General features: G+C 36.2%; 1 protein-coding gene across 1 annotated transcript in view; it reads right to left on the bottom strand.

Moving 5' to 3' along the window:
- Positions 1–20,204, bottom strand: part of CNTN5 (contactin 5) — a 1,066,495-nt gene that overhangs the window by 66,739 nt on the left and 979,552 nt on the right. The window contains exons 17-18 of the mRNA XM_081099170.1: positions 10,043–10,201; positions 456–605 (exon numbers count right to left, since the gene is read on the bottom strand). Coding sequence (XP_080955296.1) covers positions 456–605; positions 10,043–10,201 — 309 coding nt within the window. The remainder of the gene's footprint in view (positions 1–455; positions 606–10,042; positions 10,202–20,204) is intronic.

The following is a 20,204-nucleotide window of genomic DNA, read 5'->3' as shown; positions in this document are numbered from 1 at the left end:
CCCTCTGTGTATCTGCAATCTACCCCCTTCATTTATCTATTGTCTTCATATTGTTCTCATCAATATTATTGACATTTGTGTTTACCTAAGCTAGTGCCTTACTAGATATTTTTATATCCAATTTTATAGGGACATAAAAGATTAATCTTTTTTTAAAAATGTATTTTTATTGATTTTAGAAAAGAAGAGAAAGGGAGAGAGAGATAGAAACATCAATAATAAGAGAGACTCATTGATCAACTGCCTCCTGCACACCCACTACTGGGGATCAAGCCTGCAAGCCAGGCATGTGCTCTAACCTGGAATTGAACCATGACCTCCTATGTTAACCCATATGTTTTTATGAGGTCTAGGCAAATGAATCCGGAAAGATTATACTAAAGCAAGCAATCATGGTTAATTCAGCTTGCTGTCAAAGTGATTAGAGGCATAACAAATGGAATTCTCACTCTTACCTGCTTCATTGGTGCGGATCATTCGAGATGGGGTGCTTGGATCTCCAGTCCCAATTGGATTGGTGGCAACCACTCTAAATTCATATTCCACCCAGGGGTTCAAGTCCACCGCCATGGCTGACTCCATGTCCCCTGTTATGATTTCTGGGACTATGGAGAGACAGAGGTTTCATGTCATTAGGAGATTTCATGTCATTAGGAGGACTGGAAAATGGTCACAACTAGCAATCAAGGGTACCACAGGCCCTGACAGGATCCGCAGGCTGATGCCTACTTCCTCATCACACATGGCCATGGTGTCACCTCTGGTCTCATTAGTCAAATCAAAATCAATCTTCAGGAAGTAAGCACTTGTTGTAGTTATTTAGAATTCTTTCTACCTCATCGTTATACATGAATTGCCATACTATAACTTGCCATTATCTGTACTAAAAATCATTGTGTCAATCCCTCAGTCCCAGAGAAGACACCCAGTGATATAATTTAAGCAAACAGTTCTTCAGTTTCTAGGGAAACTTCTTGAGCAGTTTGTCTCTTCCAGTTCTGGCAAACATGCTTAGCCACTTGGCAGTTCCAAGCAGCAGATTAACAACACACCTTTCCAATTTAAAAACTCCAGTTTGTAGGAGCTAAGGGGAACCTCTGAACTCTTCTTGGAGTGACTTTTGTACTAAATTTTGATTTTATTAAAGTACTAGAGGCTTGGTGCATGAAATTCATGCATGGGGGAGGAAGGGGAGGAGGGGTCCCTCAGCCTGGCCTGCACCCTCTCCAATCCAGGACCCCTTGGGGGATGTCCAATTGCCTCTCACATTCTGACTCCTAATCACTCGCCTGCCTGCCTGATCACCCTTAACCCCTCTGCCTGCCTGCCTGATTGCCCCTAACTGCTCCCCCGCTAGCCTGATCTCCCCTAACCACTTCTGCCTCGCCTGCACCCAGGACCCAGGATTCCCTCCTCCAGCTGGTCACAGGCACCTGGACCTGGGCTTTACTCCCTCTGGCCGGCCACAGGTACCCAGGACCCAGGCTGGCTTTGCCTGGGCTGGCCACAGCAGCAAGGGACTGTGGGGCGTGCGGCTTGTCCCTCTCCCAGGCCACAGCCTGACTGGTCCCCATTCCTCTCTTGCGAGCTCATTTGTGCCTGGCTGATCCCCATTTCTCTCTCCCCAGAGTTGAGTATCTGAGCTGTTATGGCATGATGGCATGAGGGCATGATGACCATTTGCATATTAGCTCTTTATTATATAGGATAAGATTGTTTGTCAATATAGTTACCACATAGTAAAATTTCTTACATCATATGTATGCTTTATTTGAGGCTGCCTTTCTTGTTCACACATCTCTGCTGTCTAGGAAATATTTCTGGAAGAACATTTATTACAGGGGTGAAAATGGGGAGAGAAAAGGATCACCCTTAGGATTTGCAAAGATCCCCTGGATTTGTATCCTGTCCTGGGTTTCTGTTTAATCATGGATGGGAGGGGCTGGGGAGCTCTTGATTTGATGACTCAGTGCAGTTTTTGCTATGACAAGGTGGAATTAAATGCATTTGGATTTCTCACGAAAATCTCTTTTGAAATGCATCAGGAGAATTTTACCAAATAATCAGCTCTGTGAAAGGTGAAGGCTGGAGTATAGACAGTGTGGTTTGCCTGACAGATTTCACAGCCCTTGCACAGCTGATTTTTTAAAGCAGGGAAATGAAGACCTGGAAAAAAGTCTGTCACCTCTGCACTGGAAACTGAACAATAAATATCCCTGGAGTCAAAAAGATGGGGGGAGGGAGGAGTGGGGCGATGAAAAGCCACTGTTCAGTCCATAGCTTGCTGAACTGCTGAGCTGTGCCTGCCAAACATAAAGGTGGGAAGGAGAGATCCCCAGACACTCAGCCTTCCCCAACCCCTAGCCTACCCTGTATTGCCAATACTTGCCTTGGGTCCACAAGGACTCACCTCACTGTTTCATGTATTTCAGTTTATATCAGTCTCATCAAGCAACTCTAGACCTCTAGGTCATCTCTCATCTTTTTTACTGGAATCCCCATAGAATTCTGCTCATTTGCTTTTCTGTCCCAGTTACCATCTTTCTTTAGTCTTTGAAAATCCTTTTGGTTTGACCATTGGAATTCACAATCCATCATTAGCAAAATTCCCTGTATACTCATTCTTTCCTCTGAACATTCTTCCAACTGTTTAATAGGAGCCCGAATCCCCTCTGAGGACACTTACTGCTTCTCTAGGGGTGGCCATCTTAAGTTACCGTAAAGAATAATCAGTCCATCTCAGTTGTGTCTCTCTCTCCTCCCTACCACCAACCAAATGTCTCTAATAGATTTTTTCCCACCACATAATAAGTATGCAGGTGTCTTTCCCACCAAACCAAACCAAACCCAAACAAACAAAATTCTCTCAAAATTTCTTATCCTTCCATCATTCATTCAGTTTCTATGCTTCTTTTATAGCAAAACTTCTTGAGGGTTGTTTGTGCTCTTACTTGCTGTCACTGATTAGTTTTCTTCCATTCTCTCTTGAGCCCACTCCAATAAGTCTCTTATTCCTTGAATTCCATCTTAACTGATCCTGTCCAAATTACCAATGGTCTCTGCTACTAAAACCCTATGGTAAGATCTCTCTTCCTCATTTTCCTTGACCTAGCATCATCCCTTGACACAGTTGATAATTCTGTTTGAAATATTTTTCAAAATTTAACTTTTGTTTTTCTCCTACCGGACATCTTTATCTGTCTCAGTTGCTGGGTTCTTTTCCTCTTCCAGATGCATTCCAGTTCTAGGAGCTCTTTCCCATTTCCTTACTCCATGGTGATCTAATCCACTCTCAGGGTTTTAAATACCCTCTGTATGCTGATGCCTCTAAAATTTTCAGCAATGAACCTCCTCCCTAAACTCCAGGTTGATATGTCCAATTGGTTATTAGATATTTCTACTTGGATAAGGCTTTCAACCTTAAGTTTCCCCTACCTACTTCTGGAGTATTCCTTATTTAGTATATGATGATTACATTCTTATAGATTTTGTAGCCAAAATATTGAGGTTGTCCTGAATTCCTTTCTTTTCCCCCTGTCCCACTCCACCCATAAGCAAATTATGGCATTTCTGACTGTGAAATATATTGATTTTTCCATTTCCTTTTGCAGCAGAACTCTTTAAAAGAGTTGCCCATATTAATTTCTCTTCCATTATCTCTTGCATCCGTTTTTGTGAGACTTGAGTCTTTACTATTGTACTAAAACTGCTGTCGTCAAAGTCACCAATGATCTCCATGGTCAATCCTCAGGCCTCATATTGATAGGTCATCAGCATTTGACATAGTTGATTACATTCCCCTCCTTGATATACTTCATTCTTTTGTCTTCCAGTATATCACATGGTCTTGGTTTTCCCTATAATTAAATTGTTACTTTCCCTCTGTATTCTTTGGTTGGTTGTTCTTCTCCACAACTTCTTACTACTGAAATGCTCTAGCCTTCCATTTTTAAAACCTATTTTAAACTTATATCCTTGGAGATAACATGCAGTCTCATGATTTTAAATGTAATTTATATGCCAATAATTTCCCAATTTTTATCTTTATTTTAAGTCTCTCCCTTAAAATCCAGGCTCATTTATACAAGCTGGGGCAAAAGTAAGTTTACAGTTTTTCATATGGAAAATATAATTAATAAATAATAATAATACAAGAATAAACTCTGTTTGCCCCACCCTGTACAATTACCTATTTGATACCCTTAGAGCTCCCATCTCCAAATACAGTCACAATGGGAGGTTAGGGCTTCAACATTTGAATATTTGTGGGGAAGGGGAACTCAATATAGTCCCTTGCAGGCAGGTTGAAATTGGTTTATTCATACATTTTTAAATAATTTTTTAAACTTTTCAATTATAGTTGACATACAATATTATATTAGTTTCAGGTGTACAACATAGTAGTTAGACACTTATATAACTTATGAAGTCATCACTCTGATTAGCACCGATCTGACACCATACATATTCATTACAATATTATTGACTATATATCCTAAGCTGTACTTTACATCCTTGTGATTATTTTTATAACTGACAATTTGTACATCTTAATCCCTTCCCCTTTTTCACCTATTCCCCTAACCCTCCATTCCATCTGGCAACCATCAAAATGTTCTCTGTATTTATGTGTTTATCTCTGTTTTATTTGTTCATTTATTTTTTATTTTTATATTCTGCATATAGTTGAAATCACATGATATTTGTCTTTCTCGGTCTGACTTATTTCAGTTAGCATAATGCCCTAGAGATCCCACTATGTAGTAACAAATGGCAAGATTTAATTCCTTTTTATGGTTGAATAATATTCGATTATATATATGTACCACATCTTCTTTATCCACTCGTTTATTGATAGACACAGGTTGCTTTCATATCTTGGCTATTGTAAATAGTGATGCAGTAAACATAGGGGTGCATTTTTTTAAATTAGCATTTTAAGGTTTCTTAAAATAAACACCCAGAAGTGGAATTACTGAGTGATATGGTAGTTCTATTTTTCCTTTTTTGAGGATCCCCCATGCCATACTGTTTTCCACAGTGGTTGCACTAATTTGCAATCCCAACAGTGCATGAGGGCTCCCTTTCCTTCACAGCCAGGTTGAAATTTAACATAAGGTGTTTGGGATAAGCCTCACTGAGAAGGTACACTTGAACAAACTTTTGAAGGAAGTATAGGTTTAGCTATGCGAATATCTGGGGGGAAACATCCCAGGTTGAAGAAGTAAATAGTGCAAAGGCATTAGAAGCAGTATGTGCAGGAACATGAGATCAGTGAGTCAGGAACAGAGTGAGTTTTAGGGCTACCACAGTACTTTGGATTCTCTTTATAATACTACCTTTATTTTTTCCATTCATTAAGTTATTTAATACTATATAATTTCCTTGTTTATTAGTTCTCTCTTTATTGTTTGTCCTCACCCATGAGAACACAATCTTCACAAGGATAGGTATTTTTGGTTTTGTTTTGTTCACTCATATATCCTAAGTGCCTAGAATACTAGCTGAAAGCTGCTTGATAAATATTTATTGAATTCAGAATAAAAGGGGAATTCAAATAGTTGTGATAAAAATTGGAACAGTTTCTGTTTTAATTTTGATGTAATTATTCACACTGTATATTTAAAAGGAACTTTAATTTAAAATATAAAAATATCCTTCCTCCCAAAGCTACATGTATTTATATTTTCTTACCATATAGATTTTAAAGTTTCCTTCCCTTATCTCACATCTTTTCCACCATCCTTAATTCTAATCTCTCTTTAAAAAGGAAAACAAAAATAAGATTTAGAAATCCAAAATTCATTGCTACTTGTAAGGGCTACAAAAAAGCATGAGTTGAAGTTATTAATATTTTTGATGAAATAATGTGCAATATAAAATAAATTAGAAACAAACTTTTAAGTCAAACTTAGGATTTTTTATTTCAAAAGCAATATTGTGGAGATTAAAGAAAATGGAGAATGTTCACCAAAGAAGGTATTTTTAAAGCCTGGCAGGTATTTATAATAATAAAAGGGTAATATGCTAATTAGAACAGATGTCCCTCCGGACAAAGCCGGGCCAGAGGGAAGCCAGCCTGGGTCCTGGTTGCCAGAGGGAAGCTGGTGCTGGCACCAGGGGAAGGAAGGCCTACTCTTGCATGAATGTCATGCATCAGGCCTCTAGTTATATTATAAAGATGTTCTTTCTGGAACAATGGGGATAAGACATTCTGCTTCATAGACAACACACAGCAACTAAAGACAGTGGAGGATCCCATATTGATTCAGGGAGAAACTTGTCAAAATGCCTTCTAGTAAAATAATTTCATCCAAGACTTTCATTAAATAAGTATATGAAAACTAAATAAGCCTGTCTGGTTGACAAATGTAATCAACCAATCAATCAGTGGAAAACATCCAAGGACAGAAGATGTATCCACTGATAGAAGAACAGTAAATAACATATTTGAATTAACAGTGACAAAACAATTCTATAATTATAAGTGATTTGTTATTTCTAAAGAGACATAGTTAAAAACTAGGTCAGCTGATACTGCTCAGTCATATGAAGAAGAAAGTTAGGTTTCCAAATCAAAAGCAATTTGTTTAACCAGGATGAGGGTCTGCAAGTGAAATTATTTTTTATCATTGTTTTCATACTCTCTTCAAAATGAGTAAATTAGTCCCATTCCCAGTCACCTGATGTGAGTCTGATTTGGGGGTAGGCAGTATTAATAAGTTAATTCCAGGTGCTCAGCTAGAAGGTCCAGGTGCAACTCATTACTTCATTTGTCAAAAATGAAGAACTCACTATTCTTTGTATTCATGTTGATGTATGAAGGAATCTTAAGTGCTTTTTAAATACTAGCTTATGAATTGCATTAACTTTATCAGAGTGTTCAAACCCATTTTTTTCCAATAGATATTTATGCCTTAGAGCTTATCTCTACTGAAATTGTTTTAGATGAAGGAGCGACTATGAAAACAAAAGGCCCACTGCTGATGTGGCTCTAGAGGGATTTCTTTCCCTGTCAGGAGCATGAAAGAAGTTGTGTCAGACTGTGCTAGGAGCTGGTAAAAGCAGACTACATTTAAAACAGCTACTTCAGAGCACACAAGCATTGAGGACTGATCCTTGGCAGGTTTGCCTGGAGGACGTCTTGCCTCTACCAGTAGCTCCAAGAGATGCTGAGTTTTAGAAAAACGAGTGGCCTCATTAGGTTAAGAGACATCCTGCTAGAGCCCTATTACTATCAAGGGCAAATAAAATCAATCATTTATAGAAATATATTTCTGAAAAAAATGTCTCTTTTCTTATATATTGCAATCACTGATTTTTTAATAAGTACTTGCTGAACAGAATTTTTAAAACTCCCAACTTAAAATGTTTCCAGCATCCAAATTATATTTGAAAGATAAAGATGTAACTTTATAGTAAGGACTTCTAAAACAAATAACCCCCAAACTAACATTTAGTTCAAATGCCTGAGCTTCCCCTAACATACAATTTCATTTGTCCATAGCTTGTGCCAAAATATTCAAAGATTTTATATATATATATATCCTATCTATCTTTCAAGCATCTATCAAACAACAAAAAGTAGAAACAGGTGAGCCAAGATGTTAGAAACCAAGGAATAACAGTATCTAGTAAACTATGGGTGTAGTAGGAGGAAGAATAGATGTCCTGGGTTGGTATACCATGAGTTAAGGTCAGAGGGACCAGAACATGGGCATATGATGAGCAAGTAAATGTGTATTGCAATGTACCCACAAGGAAACATCTTCAAATAGTAAGTTGTATGGGCAGTGAGACAAGAGTGGGCAGGGAGCATAGCAGCAGGCAGGAGAATGGGTTTGTTGAGTGCATTCATAACACCACATCTGAAGGTGAATCCATTTCCTGGCTGCAGAACAAAAGACTTGGGCTGTCACACTGAGGATAATTTGGGAGCACTGGGGCAGAGGTTGTAAGAATTCTTGTGTAAACCTGTTCATGTGGCTTGAATTTGTGTCCTTTTCAGAGTTATCTACCAAACTTAGAGATTCCCCCAATTTCTTGGATCTGCAGAGGCATCACAGGGTTAAAATGAAGCTAGAAATGAGGCCAATATCCACAATTATGTATATTACAAAATAAATATATGTACATGTATAGTACACAATAATGACGATCAAACTGAATTTTATAAATTAATATAGACACCTAATATCAAGAAAAACTTAAATTATATTTTGCAGGTAAATATATTTCCTCCCCCTGTAAATTGTAAATTTTTACACAAACATAAGTTTTTCTCAAATTTAATTTATTTAAGCAACAAAATGGAACACATCACTCCTATAACATTCCAGTTAATTGAGTTTTATGGTTACTGCACTCAAATACTTTATAAATTTTATATTTTACTTCTAAACAGGCAAATTGATTTTATATTTAGGCAGTAAAACAAAATCACAAATCCCTACTCAGAAGGGACAACTGCATCTGAAGATTAGATTGTATAGACCAGTGGTTCTCTACCTGTTGGTCGCTACCCCTTTCACAGGGGTCGCCTAAGACCATCAGAAAACACATATATAATTACATATTGTTTTTGTGATTAATCACTATGCTTTAATTATGTTCAATTTGTAACAATGAAAATACAACCTGCATATCAGATATTTACATTACGATTCATAACAGTAGCAAAATTACAGTTATGAAGTAGCAACGAAAATAATTTTATGGTTGGGGGTCACCACAACATGAGGAACTGTATTAAAGGGTTGTGGCATTAGGAAGGTTGAGAACCACTGGTATAGACACTATACTTTTCAAATACCAATATGTTAAATAAGTTCCTAATAACTATCAGGAGAGTATGATGCTACATAGCTTTATAAATAGACACATTTGGAGAGATAGTGGAAGTTTAGTTGTAACATGGGATGGAATCCATCTGGGAAGAAATGATTTTTGAAATAATTAAGATATAATGCAAATATCTTAGAAGCAGGCATTAAAATTCTGCATTCTTTTAAATAATGTAATTTGATGTTAGATTTTCTTTTTGTGTGTGATTATAAAGAGGTAGCAAGGAACTGGAGTAGTGATCAGTGGTGGTGACTTGAATCTTTACAATAAAATTTTATGGAATTTTATAGGACTTACACTAAGAGTAGCATACAAAAACTGGTGAAATAGGAATATAGTCTGTAGTTTAGTTAATAGCATTGCACCAATGCCAACTTTCTGATTTGATAATAGTGTTATTGTTATGTTATCCTGGGGGAACTCTGAGGGCTGTGTCCACAGGAAATCTGTGTTATTTTTGCAATTTTTATGTGAGTCTTAAGTTATTTCAATAAGTAAACAAACAAACAAATATAAATGATGTGGTTCCTCCCTGGGAATTGAGGAGAGAAAAAAAGCAAGGCAGATTTATTAAAAGAAGCTAACAATGGTTAATCTATAATAATAAAAAGGTAATATGCAAACCGACTGAATAGCATAATGACAGTCCGGATGACCATCTGGATGACCTCCTGGACGAAGCTGGGGCTGTGAGGCCCTACACTTGCACGAATTTTGTGCATTGGGCCTCTAGTATTGTAATAAATGATAACATTTCAAGAATCCAAAAAGATTCCTCTGAAATTGTTAGCATATATATATACACGCTAGAGGCCTAGTACATGAAATTCATGCATGGGAGGGGGGTGTCCCTCAACCCAGCCTGCACTCTCTCTAATCTGGGGCCCCTCAAGAGATGTCCGACTGCTGGTTTAGGACAGGGATCAGTCCTAAACCGGCAGTAGGACATCCCTCTTTCAATCTGGGACCACTGGCTCCTAATTGCTTGCCTGTCTGCTGGCCTGATCCCTTAACTGCCCTCCTTTTGCCAGCCTGATCACCCCTAACTGACTCTGCCTTGGCCCCACCACCATGGCTTTGTCCAGAAGGACATCCTCTCTAATTAGCATATTACCCTTTTATTAGTATAGATATGGCAAAATAGCTCATGATGGGAAGCTGCTCCGATTACATCTGATATTGCCTCCGAACCTCTTACCTGTTTTCACTGTTTGCCAGCCCAGGGAGAATGGGCTGCGAGCCTGCAGATTGTAGGAGGAGATCGGGCTGTGGTTGTCAGCTGCTTGACTCCAGGAGAGTGTGGCTGTGTTTTCAGTGATCTCTTCAACGATCACTATCCCTGGTGGGCCTGGGGGACCTACAGACAAAAGGGAATGGATAAAGTTGAGTACAAGTTGTGATAAAGAGCCATGAGAAATTGTATTTCCATGAAGATTTAATAAACCTATGTAATTGTCTTTAATGGAATATATATTTAGTAATAAAAATTGGAAGTAAACAGTGATGGGATGCAAGCTGGTTTTTATGATTTCTGGGGGTAAAATAATTATAGATTAGATTTTTTTCTAGCACTGTGTGCTTAAGGGCAACTACCAATTACCATTATATTTTATAGGAAAAGAAAAAAATAGAAACAAACACAAGAATGTCGATATCAACTCTGGCTGTTGCAATCAATCACAGCTTATAGAGGCAGCAACAGGAAGTGATAGGCAATGCTATCAGGCACAAAACCTATCCCATTATTACTAATAAAGTGTGGGTGCATAGGCCTATTTTTCATGCTCAGGAAACCTAAAATGTACAAATATTCAAATGTGATTATCAAGTAGCCTAAGCTTTTACAGGGGAGATATGAAAGTTCAGAGCAAAGAAGAGCAAATACTAGAAATGAGGTATAAAAAAATTGTGGGAAGTTAAAAGGATGGTGTGATTATTATTATTATTATATTATTCATTGTATAAGTCAGAGAAGGTTATTTCACTTTTGATTATGAAAAATTAATATAGAATAGTGATGATTAATCTATATGCATGTATGTAGATTCTAGTTTGAAGAAACAACCATGATCTGATATGAGAAGAAATATACCTTTGTATTATAACTTCTAAAATAGTGATTTCTAAAATAGCATTTAAAAATATGTACTTACATTTTATTGGTTAAAAAGTAATTGGTTTTCTTATTGACCTTTTTCTATTTCCTAACATGGTCAATTCAAGCTGTAAGGATACTTTTATTTTCAATTAAGAAAAACCTCACACTTAAGTACTTTATTTTCTGAATTAGTCCTTATGTAGGAAGTTGATGTTTGGATTTGGTGATTATGAAGCCTAAACAGTAAGGGCTGAATTGGACTGTAAGGAGCTAAGAAATGGGATGCTAAAGAGATGCAGATGGCTAGAAAAGACCTCTTGGTAGAGAATTTTAAATTTAAAAGCCTCATTGGGCAAATGACATTTTTAGGAAATGAGAAATTAACTTTTTAAATTATCACCTGAGGATATTTGTCCATTGATTTTTAAAGAGAGTGGGAGAGAGAAATATCAATGTGAGAGAAACAGTTAGATTGGTTGCTTCCTGCATGTGCCCTGAGAGAAGCACAGGCCCGGGAGAAGCCTGCAACTGAGGTACTCACGTCTTTGACTGGAATCAAACCAGGGACCCTTCGGTCCACAGGCTGACGCTCTCTGCACTGAGCTAAACCGGCTAGGGAGAAATTACCATTTTTTATCAAGACTGAGAAGAACCAGCACCAGATAGCAGAGACCAAAGATTTAGAAGACAGGGACTCTTCTATCAGGAAGGTGACAAAATATTAGGATTATGCGCAAAAGTATTGAAAATAATCATGAGAACTGACAGTTTTTCCCTCTAAGAGAAATGAAGAAAGAAACAAAAATATGTAGAGAAAGTTTTGGGCAGCTGAGAGAGCTCATTTGGGAAGGTTTTTATATTTTTTTCATTAAAGAATAAGTAAAGGTAATTGGGTGATAATGGGCCTGGGAGCTAGAGAAGAATGGGAAATGTCTGGAATAAGTACATGATAAGAGAGGAAAGACATAAATATAAATATTTTGGAAAAGTATTAGAGTTCAAATTTGGTTCAATAGCACCATTTTGAGGTAGAACTGACTGAATAAGCAAGGTTAGGCTGGAAAGCCAGGACTAGGGACAGAGAAAATAGTTAATGGGGTCCATTCAAGTTTAGGAGTTTGTAAATTTGATATGACTTACTATCAAAGATGCCAATGTATGAACGACCATGGCATCAAGGTAAACTAGGGAGTCAAGTAAAGACAGAATGGTGCTGATAGGCTAAAATAAAAAAAGGAGTGAAGGAAACCAGTTTATTATGAGGGGAAATTATAAAAATCGAAACTTGTATTGCGAGAAGAAAAATTGCACAATTTGTTGGATACTTTTTTTAAAAAAAAATATATATTTTATTGATTTTCCACAGAGAGGAAGGGAAAGAGATAGAGAGTCAGAAACATCAATGAGAGAGAAACACCGATCAGCTACCTCCTGCACATCTCCCACTGGGGATGTGCCCGCAACCCAGGTACATGCCCCTGACCGGAATCGAACCTGGGACCTCTCAGTCCGCAGGCCGATGCTCTATCCACTGAGACAAACCGGTTTCGGCTTGTTGGATACTTTTAAATATCCAACTGTGTTTATCTAGAATGAAGTGGAGAGTATGATTACCAGGGCTGATAAGGTCAAGGACTTATGGAAGAGTATGTTGGGCGTGTCATTCATATGAATGTTCAAAGTATTAAAATAATGGCTACAGATAAAATGAGGAAAATAAATGAGATCCAGGTGCTGAAGAAGTCTAACAAGTTATTAGACTGTGGTGACAGGGATATGGAGGAGAGACTATAATTATGATAATATAATGATAAGACTATTAACTGTAATAACAATACTAACAGCTACCATATCAAGGCACTGCATTAAGTATTTTGCAAACATTAATTGGTTCATGTATTTCTATGTTACTGGAGTGGGCCTTACTATCCCTATTTCATAGGGAATATAATAGAATCTAAAGGAGATTGTTTAGTCAATAAATGATAAATAAATCACTTAGTCAATAACCTTATTGTATGTCAGGTATTATGCTAGGCAGTGGGTGTCAGAGAGTCCATTCTAGTGAGAAGTTATTTGCTCAAGTCCCTGTGCTAGTGGACAGCACAGTTGAGATTTAGCCCTTTGGTTCTGAGCTCCCTTTACTGTTAACCTAGGAGTTGCTTCAGTTGAAGGAAGAAAAGAAAAAGTAAAGGCTTGTGTAAGGGAAAGGCACATTTAAATCATGTGGGAGAGTTAGAGATGGCTTTTACAAAACCATTTTGGGCTCTGTGGCAGCTTGTGGCCACCATCTCTCCCTTCCTTGCCTGTACATGCAGGTCATTACTTTATTGAAAAGTGAAGCCTTCTACACTTTTGCTTGACTTTTGAGGAGAGGTTACAAGCAGTTGTGCAGCGTCATCACAGGTCCCGTGGAACGTTCATGGGAAAATCCAGATGCCTTCGTTAGAAGTCCGATTAAACGGGCTACCATTCTGTAAGCAGGTCTAAGCTAGCCAACTGGAAAGGCTCATGGACAGAAGGAGAGCCAAATGGCCCCCAGCTATTCCAGACATTCCAGCCCAGGCACCGGACATGTAAGTTATGAAGTCATTTACTTGAACTTCAGCTACCACGAAACTCCTGCACATGAGCAATCCCAGTAAGAACCTGGCTGTGCCCGTCAGCTGCCAACAGTATGAGAACAAATAATAGATTGATGTTTTAAACCACTAAGTTTTGAGGCAGCAATGAATAATTGGAACAGATTTCAAAATAGTTTAACTTGAGAGTTTGTTCATAGATAGGAAATTTGTCAGGTGGATCTTTCAGATATTATGAAAACAGACTTGAAATTTAGCTAATGTGTTTTCAAACAGGGGGTTATCAACATAATTTAGTTCTTGAGGTCTTCTGTATTGTTCCATTTATTCTGTTCCATTTCTTCCATTATATTTATTTACCTCTGCAAAAAGCATTTATTAACAACCACCTATGTGTGATAGAAAGTATTGTGGAAAATAGCTTTGTTAACTTAAATAAAATTATTTGTCTTCTGAGTATTATAGCTCTATGAAAATGTTTAAATTAGTTCTTTTAAAAGGTATATTTCTTTTAATAATAGATAATAGGTAATTGCTTTAAATGATTTAAAAAATAAAATTTACAATATAATTGATAAATCACCAAGTGTTTTTCTCTATATGTGTCTATTTATTTTACCATATAATCCATTGCAAAATTATCAGTGACAGTGAACAAAGTTTATACATACTGGATATGATTGTGGCTGTGCAATTATTTATAATTACAAAGCATTATAAAGAACCAACTGTCCAATCATGTAATGCTCAAATCATAATATCTTATGATAGAATATTAGGCAGCCATTAAACTGCCTAATATAGCAAACTATTTAATGATATGGGAAATGTTCACAATATAAGTGAAAATAATGAAATGCAACTTTATATGTAAACATAAATGTAGAAATAGTAATTTGACAAATACATAAAGGACTGGAAAAAAAGGGCATTAAAGTATACATAATAGTTATTGCTTGGAGGTGAGAATGTAGATGATTTAAATTGCATTCTTTATACTTGTTTGGATTTTCAAATTCTGTGCAATAAGCATGTATTTGTTCAAAGTTATTTTAAAAATCATTATTTTCAAGAAAACCTCCATATCGTGATGCGTATGTGCTAGTCTAAGTATATGCTTTTTAACTAAACATTTACTGAATGCCAAGTATGGGTAAACACTGTGCTGATGATGGGAGATGGAGGTCAGGTGGAGATGAATGGTTTACAGGAGGACAAAATAGGATTCCAGCCCCAGTTGTGTTAAAATCCAGTGGCAGACAGATTTTTTTTTTTTTCAAAGAAACAGATGTCAGGCAGTGATAATGTTATGTTTAAGTGCTTTGGGAGTATATTTTATATTTCATTATAACACTTGTTACATTGATTATAATTATTTTCTATAATTTCTATTTGTCTGAATAGTCAACATGTATTTGGCATCTATTAGGCCCTCAATGGATATTTGTAGAAGACATTAAAGGAAAAATCGAGAAGAAAAAATCCATCAGGAGTTATGTTTTGAGTTTGAAACATTGTGTAACAACAAGTAAAATATATTTTAAAATTATTATTGTTAAGACAAATATCCAATATGATAGCCTTTTTTTTTGTTAAATCAAAATATATTTGAATTAACATTTTCTTAGTCAAGCTTAGAGTGGGATGGTAATAAAAATGACAGAACAGTTCCATGAATGAATATAAAGCTTCTCATGATTTAAAAAGGTTCATTATTATTAGAAATTTACTATGAACAGGTCATTTTTCTAAATTCTTTCTTTAAAAATCCTCACCTGAGGAATTTTCCCATAGATTTTCAGAGAGTGGAAGAGAGAGGAAAAGACAGAGAGAACATCAATTGGTTGCCTCCTGCACGCGTCCCAACCAGGCCCAGGCTGGGGAGGAGCCTGCATTCGAGGTACATGCCCATGACTAGAATATAACCCAGGACTCTTCAGTCCATGGGCCGATGCTCTATCCACTGAATCAAACTGGCTAGGGCAATTTTTCTAAATTCTTATAAATCTAAAAATTTTTTATTAATATGTTATTGTAAAAATATTCTGAAAAAGTGATGTGATTTACCTTTTAAGATAAATTAAGTACAATTTTCAACCAAAATAAAAAATGAAAATGTAATTTTTAGTTATTTTATTAGTATTGGTTTATCAATGTCTTACCTACAGAGAAATTTACATTTTTAAATATTTTATACTGAATGGCAGCCATTAGTTTCCTGTATATATTTAGGAGTGAATTACACCAATATTACATTAATACAATCATTACCTTTGTTTTTAATAATGACCATATTTTTACCATCTTTTGACTGTTTTTTAAAATCATGATGTAAATTTTTTCTTCAAAGGATTTTACTGCTAATTTACAGAAGAAATCTTTGAAAATAGATTAATAGGTATATATCTCAGAGATGACAAATGTGTGACAGTAGCTATTGTCTGAATGTTACACAGATGCCACTAATTTAGCATAAATCTCATTAATTTATACTTAGCTGTAATGAATCAGTGTCAGATGGGCAAGAATCTGGAAAGGCCCTCTCCCTTCCTCCCCTGACAGTGCTGTTATGTAGGACCACTAACATAAATATATAATTTGAAAATACACAATTTAGAAAAATGGACACAGTCCCTTTATTTCTTCAAGAAGGTGTCCGAGCAGATGCTGATGCACAAAGGTCCCAAGCAGGAGCCAGTTCTCAACCCAGGGCTCCTCTGGTTTGCTGTTAGATTGCTATCACCTTGACTCATTCCTTTGACCTAATGTGCAGCTAGGAAATGTTTTACTTTTGAGAAGCCATTGACTTTTAAAGCTGAAAAAAAAACAACAAAACAGCCCAGCCGGTGTGGCTCAGGGTTGAGCATTGACCTATAAACCAGGAAGTCACAGGTTCTATTCCGGTCAGGGCATATGCCTGGGTTGCAGGCACCATCTCCAGTGTGGGGCGTGTAGGAGGCAGCCACATGACGATTCTCTCTCATCATTGATGTTTCTATCTCTCTCTCCCTCTCCATTCCTCTCTGAAATCAATAAAAATATATTTTTAAAAAACCACAAATATGATATACCAATATAGGTCTTGTTTTTTCATGTCATTAGCATAACAAAGACAATATAATAGTTAAGCAACGTTACATAGTCATAACACTTGAAATTAACTGGAGTCATCTAGTTCAACCCTATTATTTTTCACATGAGGAAGGAGTACTTGAGATAGAAAAAACGCCACCTTAAAAACAAACAAACAAACAAACAAAACAGTCCTCCTGCTTGGGAGGAAAAATTTGTGGAAGCAGGAGTCAGTTTTAGTCTGAGGAGTGCTATTTCTTGTTCAAAGCAAATTATGACAAGTCAATGTGATAACAAACAGGAAGTTGCATACTGACTTCTTGTAAAATCACTTTTAGATAACACCTTGGGGTGCTGGGCTTTATAGTTCTCGTGGTGTAACTGTCCCCCTTCCTGAGGAATAGTTCTTACAAACCTTCCTAATGCTGAGACTGAACCCCTAGTGCAGCCACTTTTCTGGCTCTTTCTCACCTAGGTAAGATCACAATCACTACCTGAGCTGACACCCCCTGATTCAACAAGTATACTGATTGTTATATGCTATTTTTTACACTGAAAATCTATTCAGGTTGTTTTCATTTTTATTTGTTTTTGGGAACTTTCATGTTATTTTTCTCACATGGAAGTTTTACATGGAATTACACATGTTGGGATTCAAAACATTAAGTGGGCTTTTCCATTTAAACTGCTTAAAACGAAAATGAAAATTTTGATAGCAAATATGCCATGGTACCTTAAATTCTATTTTCAAGCCCTTAAATATTGCTTGGGGGCAGACATCTCTTACTTCTAAACACTCATAGGAATGGCAGGCATTCATGGAAGCAAAGTCCTGGACATGTCTCCTAACACCAAGTGAAGAGGAGATTTAGCTCCTGTCTAGATCATTAGATGGATGTAGAAGAAAAAGCTCAATAACTCAGGCCACAAATAATATTTTTTATTTTTATCATGTACTTAAATTATATGCCATGAACCATCTAGTGAAAGAACCATTTTGCATAGACACAAATAATAAAAAAGGTATAAATAACAATAAAGCATTTCATTAAAAGGTAATAATCAATGATGTGAATAGATTTTCTATAGTTCATCATGCATTCATACATATTAATAAGTGGTTGTTGAGTTTTCATCTTTATAATAGAATTATGCAGAATTATGATACAACCTTATTTAGGGAGCATGGTATATTGATAATATTTTTATGCAAAAAAAATGTTTCCTAACATACTCTTGACATAGTAGGCTGGCAGAGTGCAACTTCATAAAGTATTGCATCTTTCCTTCTTTAAGTCTTAGATGCTTCCTTACCATCCTAAGTTCCTCATGAAGTTTAGAGGGTGTTTTTAGATTTCCTATCATTTACTAACCTAATTTCTTATTATTTACTAACCTTTCTTACTGTTTCAATCCCATGAGAATAACCAACTCATTTTTTTTTAACCAGAAACAGTTAAGGATTGAAATGAGAGATGGACATTTTAAATTATTTTTTTCAAAAGCAAGTTTATTTTCAATTAATTTGCTAATGTTTCCCATTTAGCATATCTATGAAATCATATTCATTATTATTATTGCCTATATACCTATATACATGTCATCTATGTAACCTGGTTTCTCAGCATACAATTCTTGTCCCTCCTCACTTGTTTATTTAACATCTCTGCTTTAGTTTCACTTCCTTGCAGGAGACTTTCTCTGAATGCACCACCTAGGAACTGTCACTCCACTATATATTCATAGTGCCGTTACCTCTCATTCATAGTTGAAATCACAGTTAAAGCTTTCTAATATTTATGTGATTCTTTTATTAATGGTGGCTTTCCTCTTTGTTTTTTTTTAATATTTTTTAAAAATATATTTTTGTTGATTTCAGAGAGGAAGGGAGAGGAAGAGAGAGATAGAAACATCAACGATGAGAGGGAATCATTGATTGGCCTCCTCCTGCAGGCCCCCTACTGGGGACCAAACCTGCAACCCAGGCATGTGCCCTTGACTGGAATCAAACCCTGGACCCTTCAGTCCACAGGCCGACGCTCTATCCACTGAGCCAAACCAGCTAGGTCTCCTCTTTGGATTGTAGGTACAGGAGAGCTGGAATTGTGCTTATAATTTGCTCAATACTGTATTTCCAATGCCTAGCACAGTGCTCAGCATGTAGTCTGTTACAAATATAGATTTATAATACATGAGTGATGAATACTTTTTAAATTAACTTAACAGCCTAGTATAGCTGTTGAGTTATTTTTGTACACATTTTCACTTTGACCCATGAAAATATGAGAAAGAGTAATATATCTTTGCAAAATCATAGCACTGTTCTGAAAAAAAAAAAGACTTTTACTATATATTAAAAAGTAGGATTCTAATTATGTTAGATTATCTTCTTTGTTAAATGCTATTAATTAGCTACTCATCTGAACTTGGTGTGTTTCTAAAGAACAACAACAAAAAAAACAAGCTGTTAGTGTCTTTTAGACTTTGATGAGCAACAAAAATCTCTGGCATGTTTGTAAAAAATATGTAGATTCCTTTGCTGTTCTCAATAGTAACTAAATTACAATTTCTGTGACTTGAGCCTCAGAATTGTATTTTGCACAAGATGCCTAGGAAGTTTTTATGCATCTTCTATTTCAAGAAAAACTGGTCTAAAGAAAAGATTCTTGGGTAGAGTCAAAAGAATCTTAGTCTAGTTTTGACTTTTTATATAAGAGCTTTGTGCATGTTTCTGCACCTTATTAATCTCAGTTTCTTGACATTTTATAATTGGAATTCTATCATTATTGTGAGAATTGCTTATGGGACTGTACATAAAAAGTACTTTGTAAATAGCTATACTAACACTGATTATGCCTCTCACTGGCTCAGTAATGTTAACAACATTACAGATCTCAAAATGCTTCATTTTTAAAATCAATATAAATAAGAACCTATGCACCACATTTGGTTTTATCAAAACAAATAATAGATGTAAAAATGAGTTTTAAAAGAAAAATATATACTATTGTTAGCAGAGACAACAATCTTTATTTTCTGAGGAGCTTATAATGTGAAAAAAATAATGCTGAAATGATAATGATTTAATGCCCACCTATCAGGCAGAAGGCACTATGCTAAATGATATGTAATTTGTCTCTAATCTTTACAGCAAATATGGTATTGATGTTTCCTTTGCACAAGTGATAAGACTGAATCTCAGAAGTTCGAATGACTCACCCAAGGCTATACAACATTCCAATAGTAAGTAGGCCTGGGGTTAAATTCTTATTCTTAACTGCATATGTATCTGAGTTTTAACTCTATATTATTCATTCTTACTTCACATAGTTCAGCATAGGCAGGAAATGTAGATTTCAGAGGATTGACAATTATTATGAGGGGGCACATACTTTTTTATCGATTAAAAATGGATTTAGAGGTAGAAAATGTATGATAGAGATTAAATAAAATTTGTGATTGACTCCCTAATATCCACTCCACCTGTTCCAAGGCAGAGTATGGAACTAACTAACCCCTCTTTATATGGAGGACCCTGATTAGTCTATGTCCATCTTGGCCATCTCACCAGCCCCCGCTAATAATTGGTTCAGGAAGTTTGGTCTAAG

Source organism: Myotis nattereri (genome assembly GCF_964212035.1).
Source record: "Myotis nattereri genome assembly, chromosome: 9".
In the NCBI taxonomy this organism is placed as follows: Eukaryota; Metazoa; Chordata; class Mammalia; order Chiroptera; family Vespertilionidae; genus Myotis; species Myotis nattereri.
The sequence above is the reverse complement of the archived record's forward strand: the minus strand, read 5'-3'. Positions and strand labels throughout refer to the sequence as shown.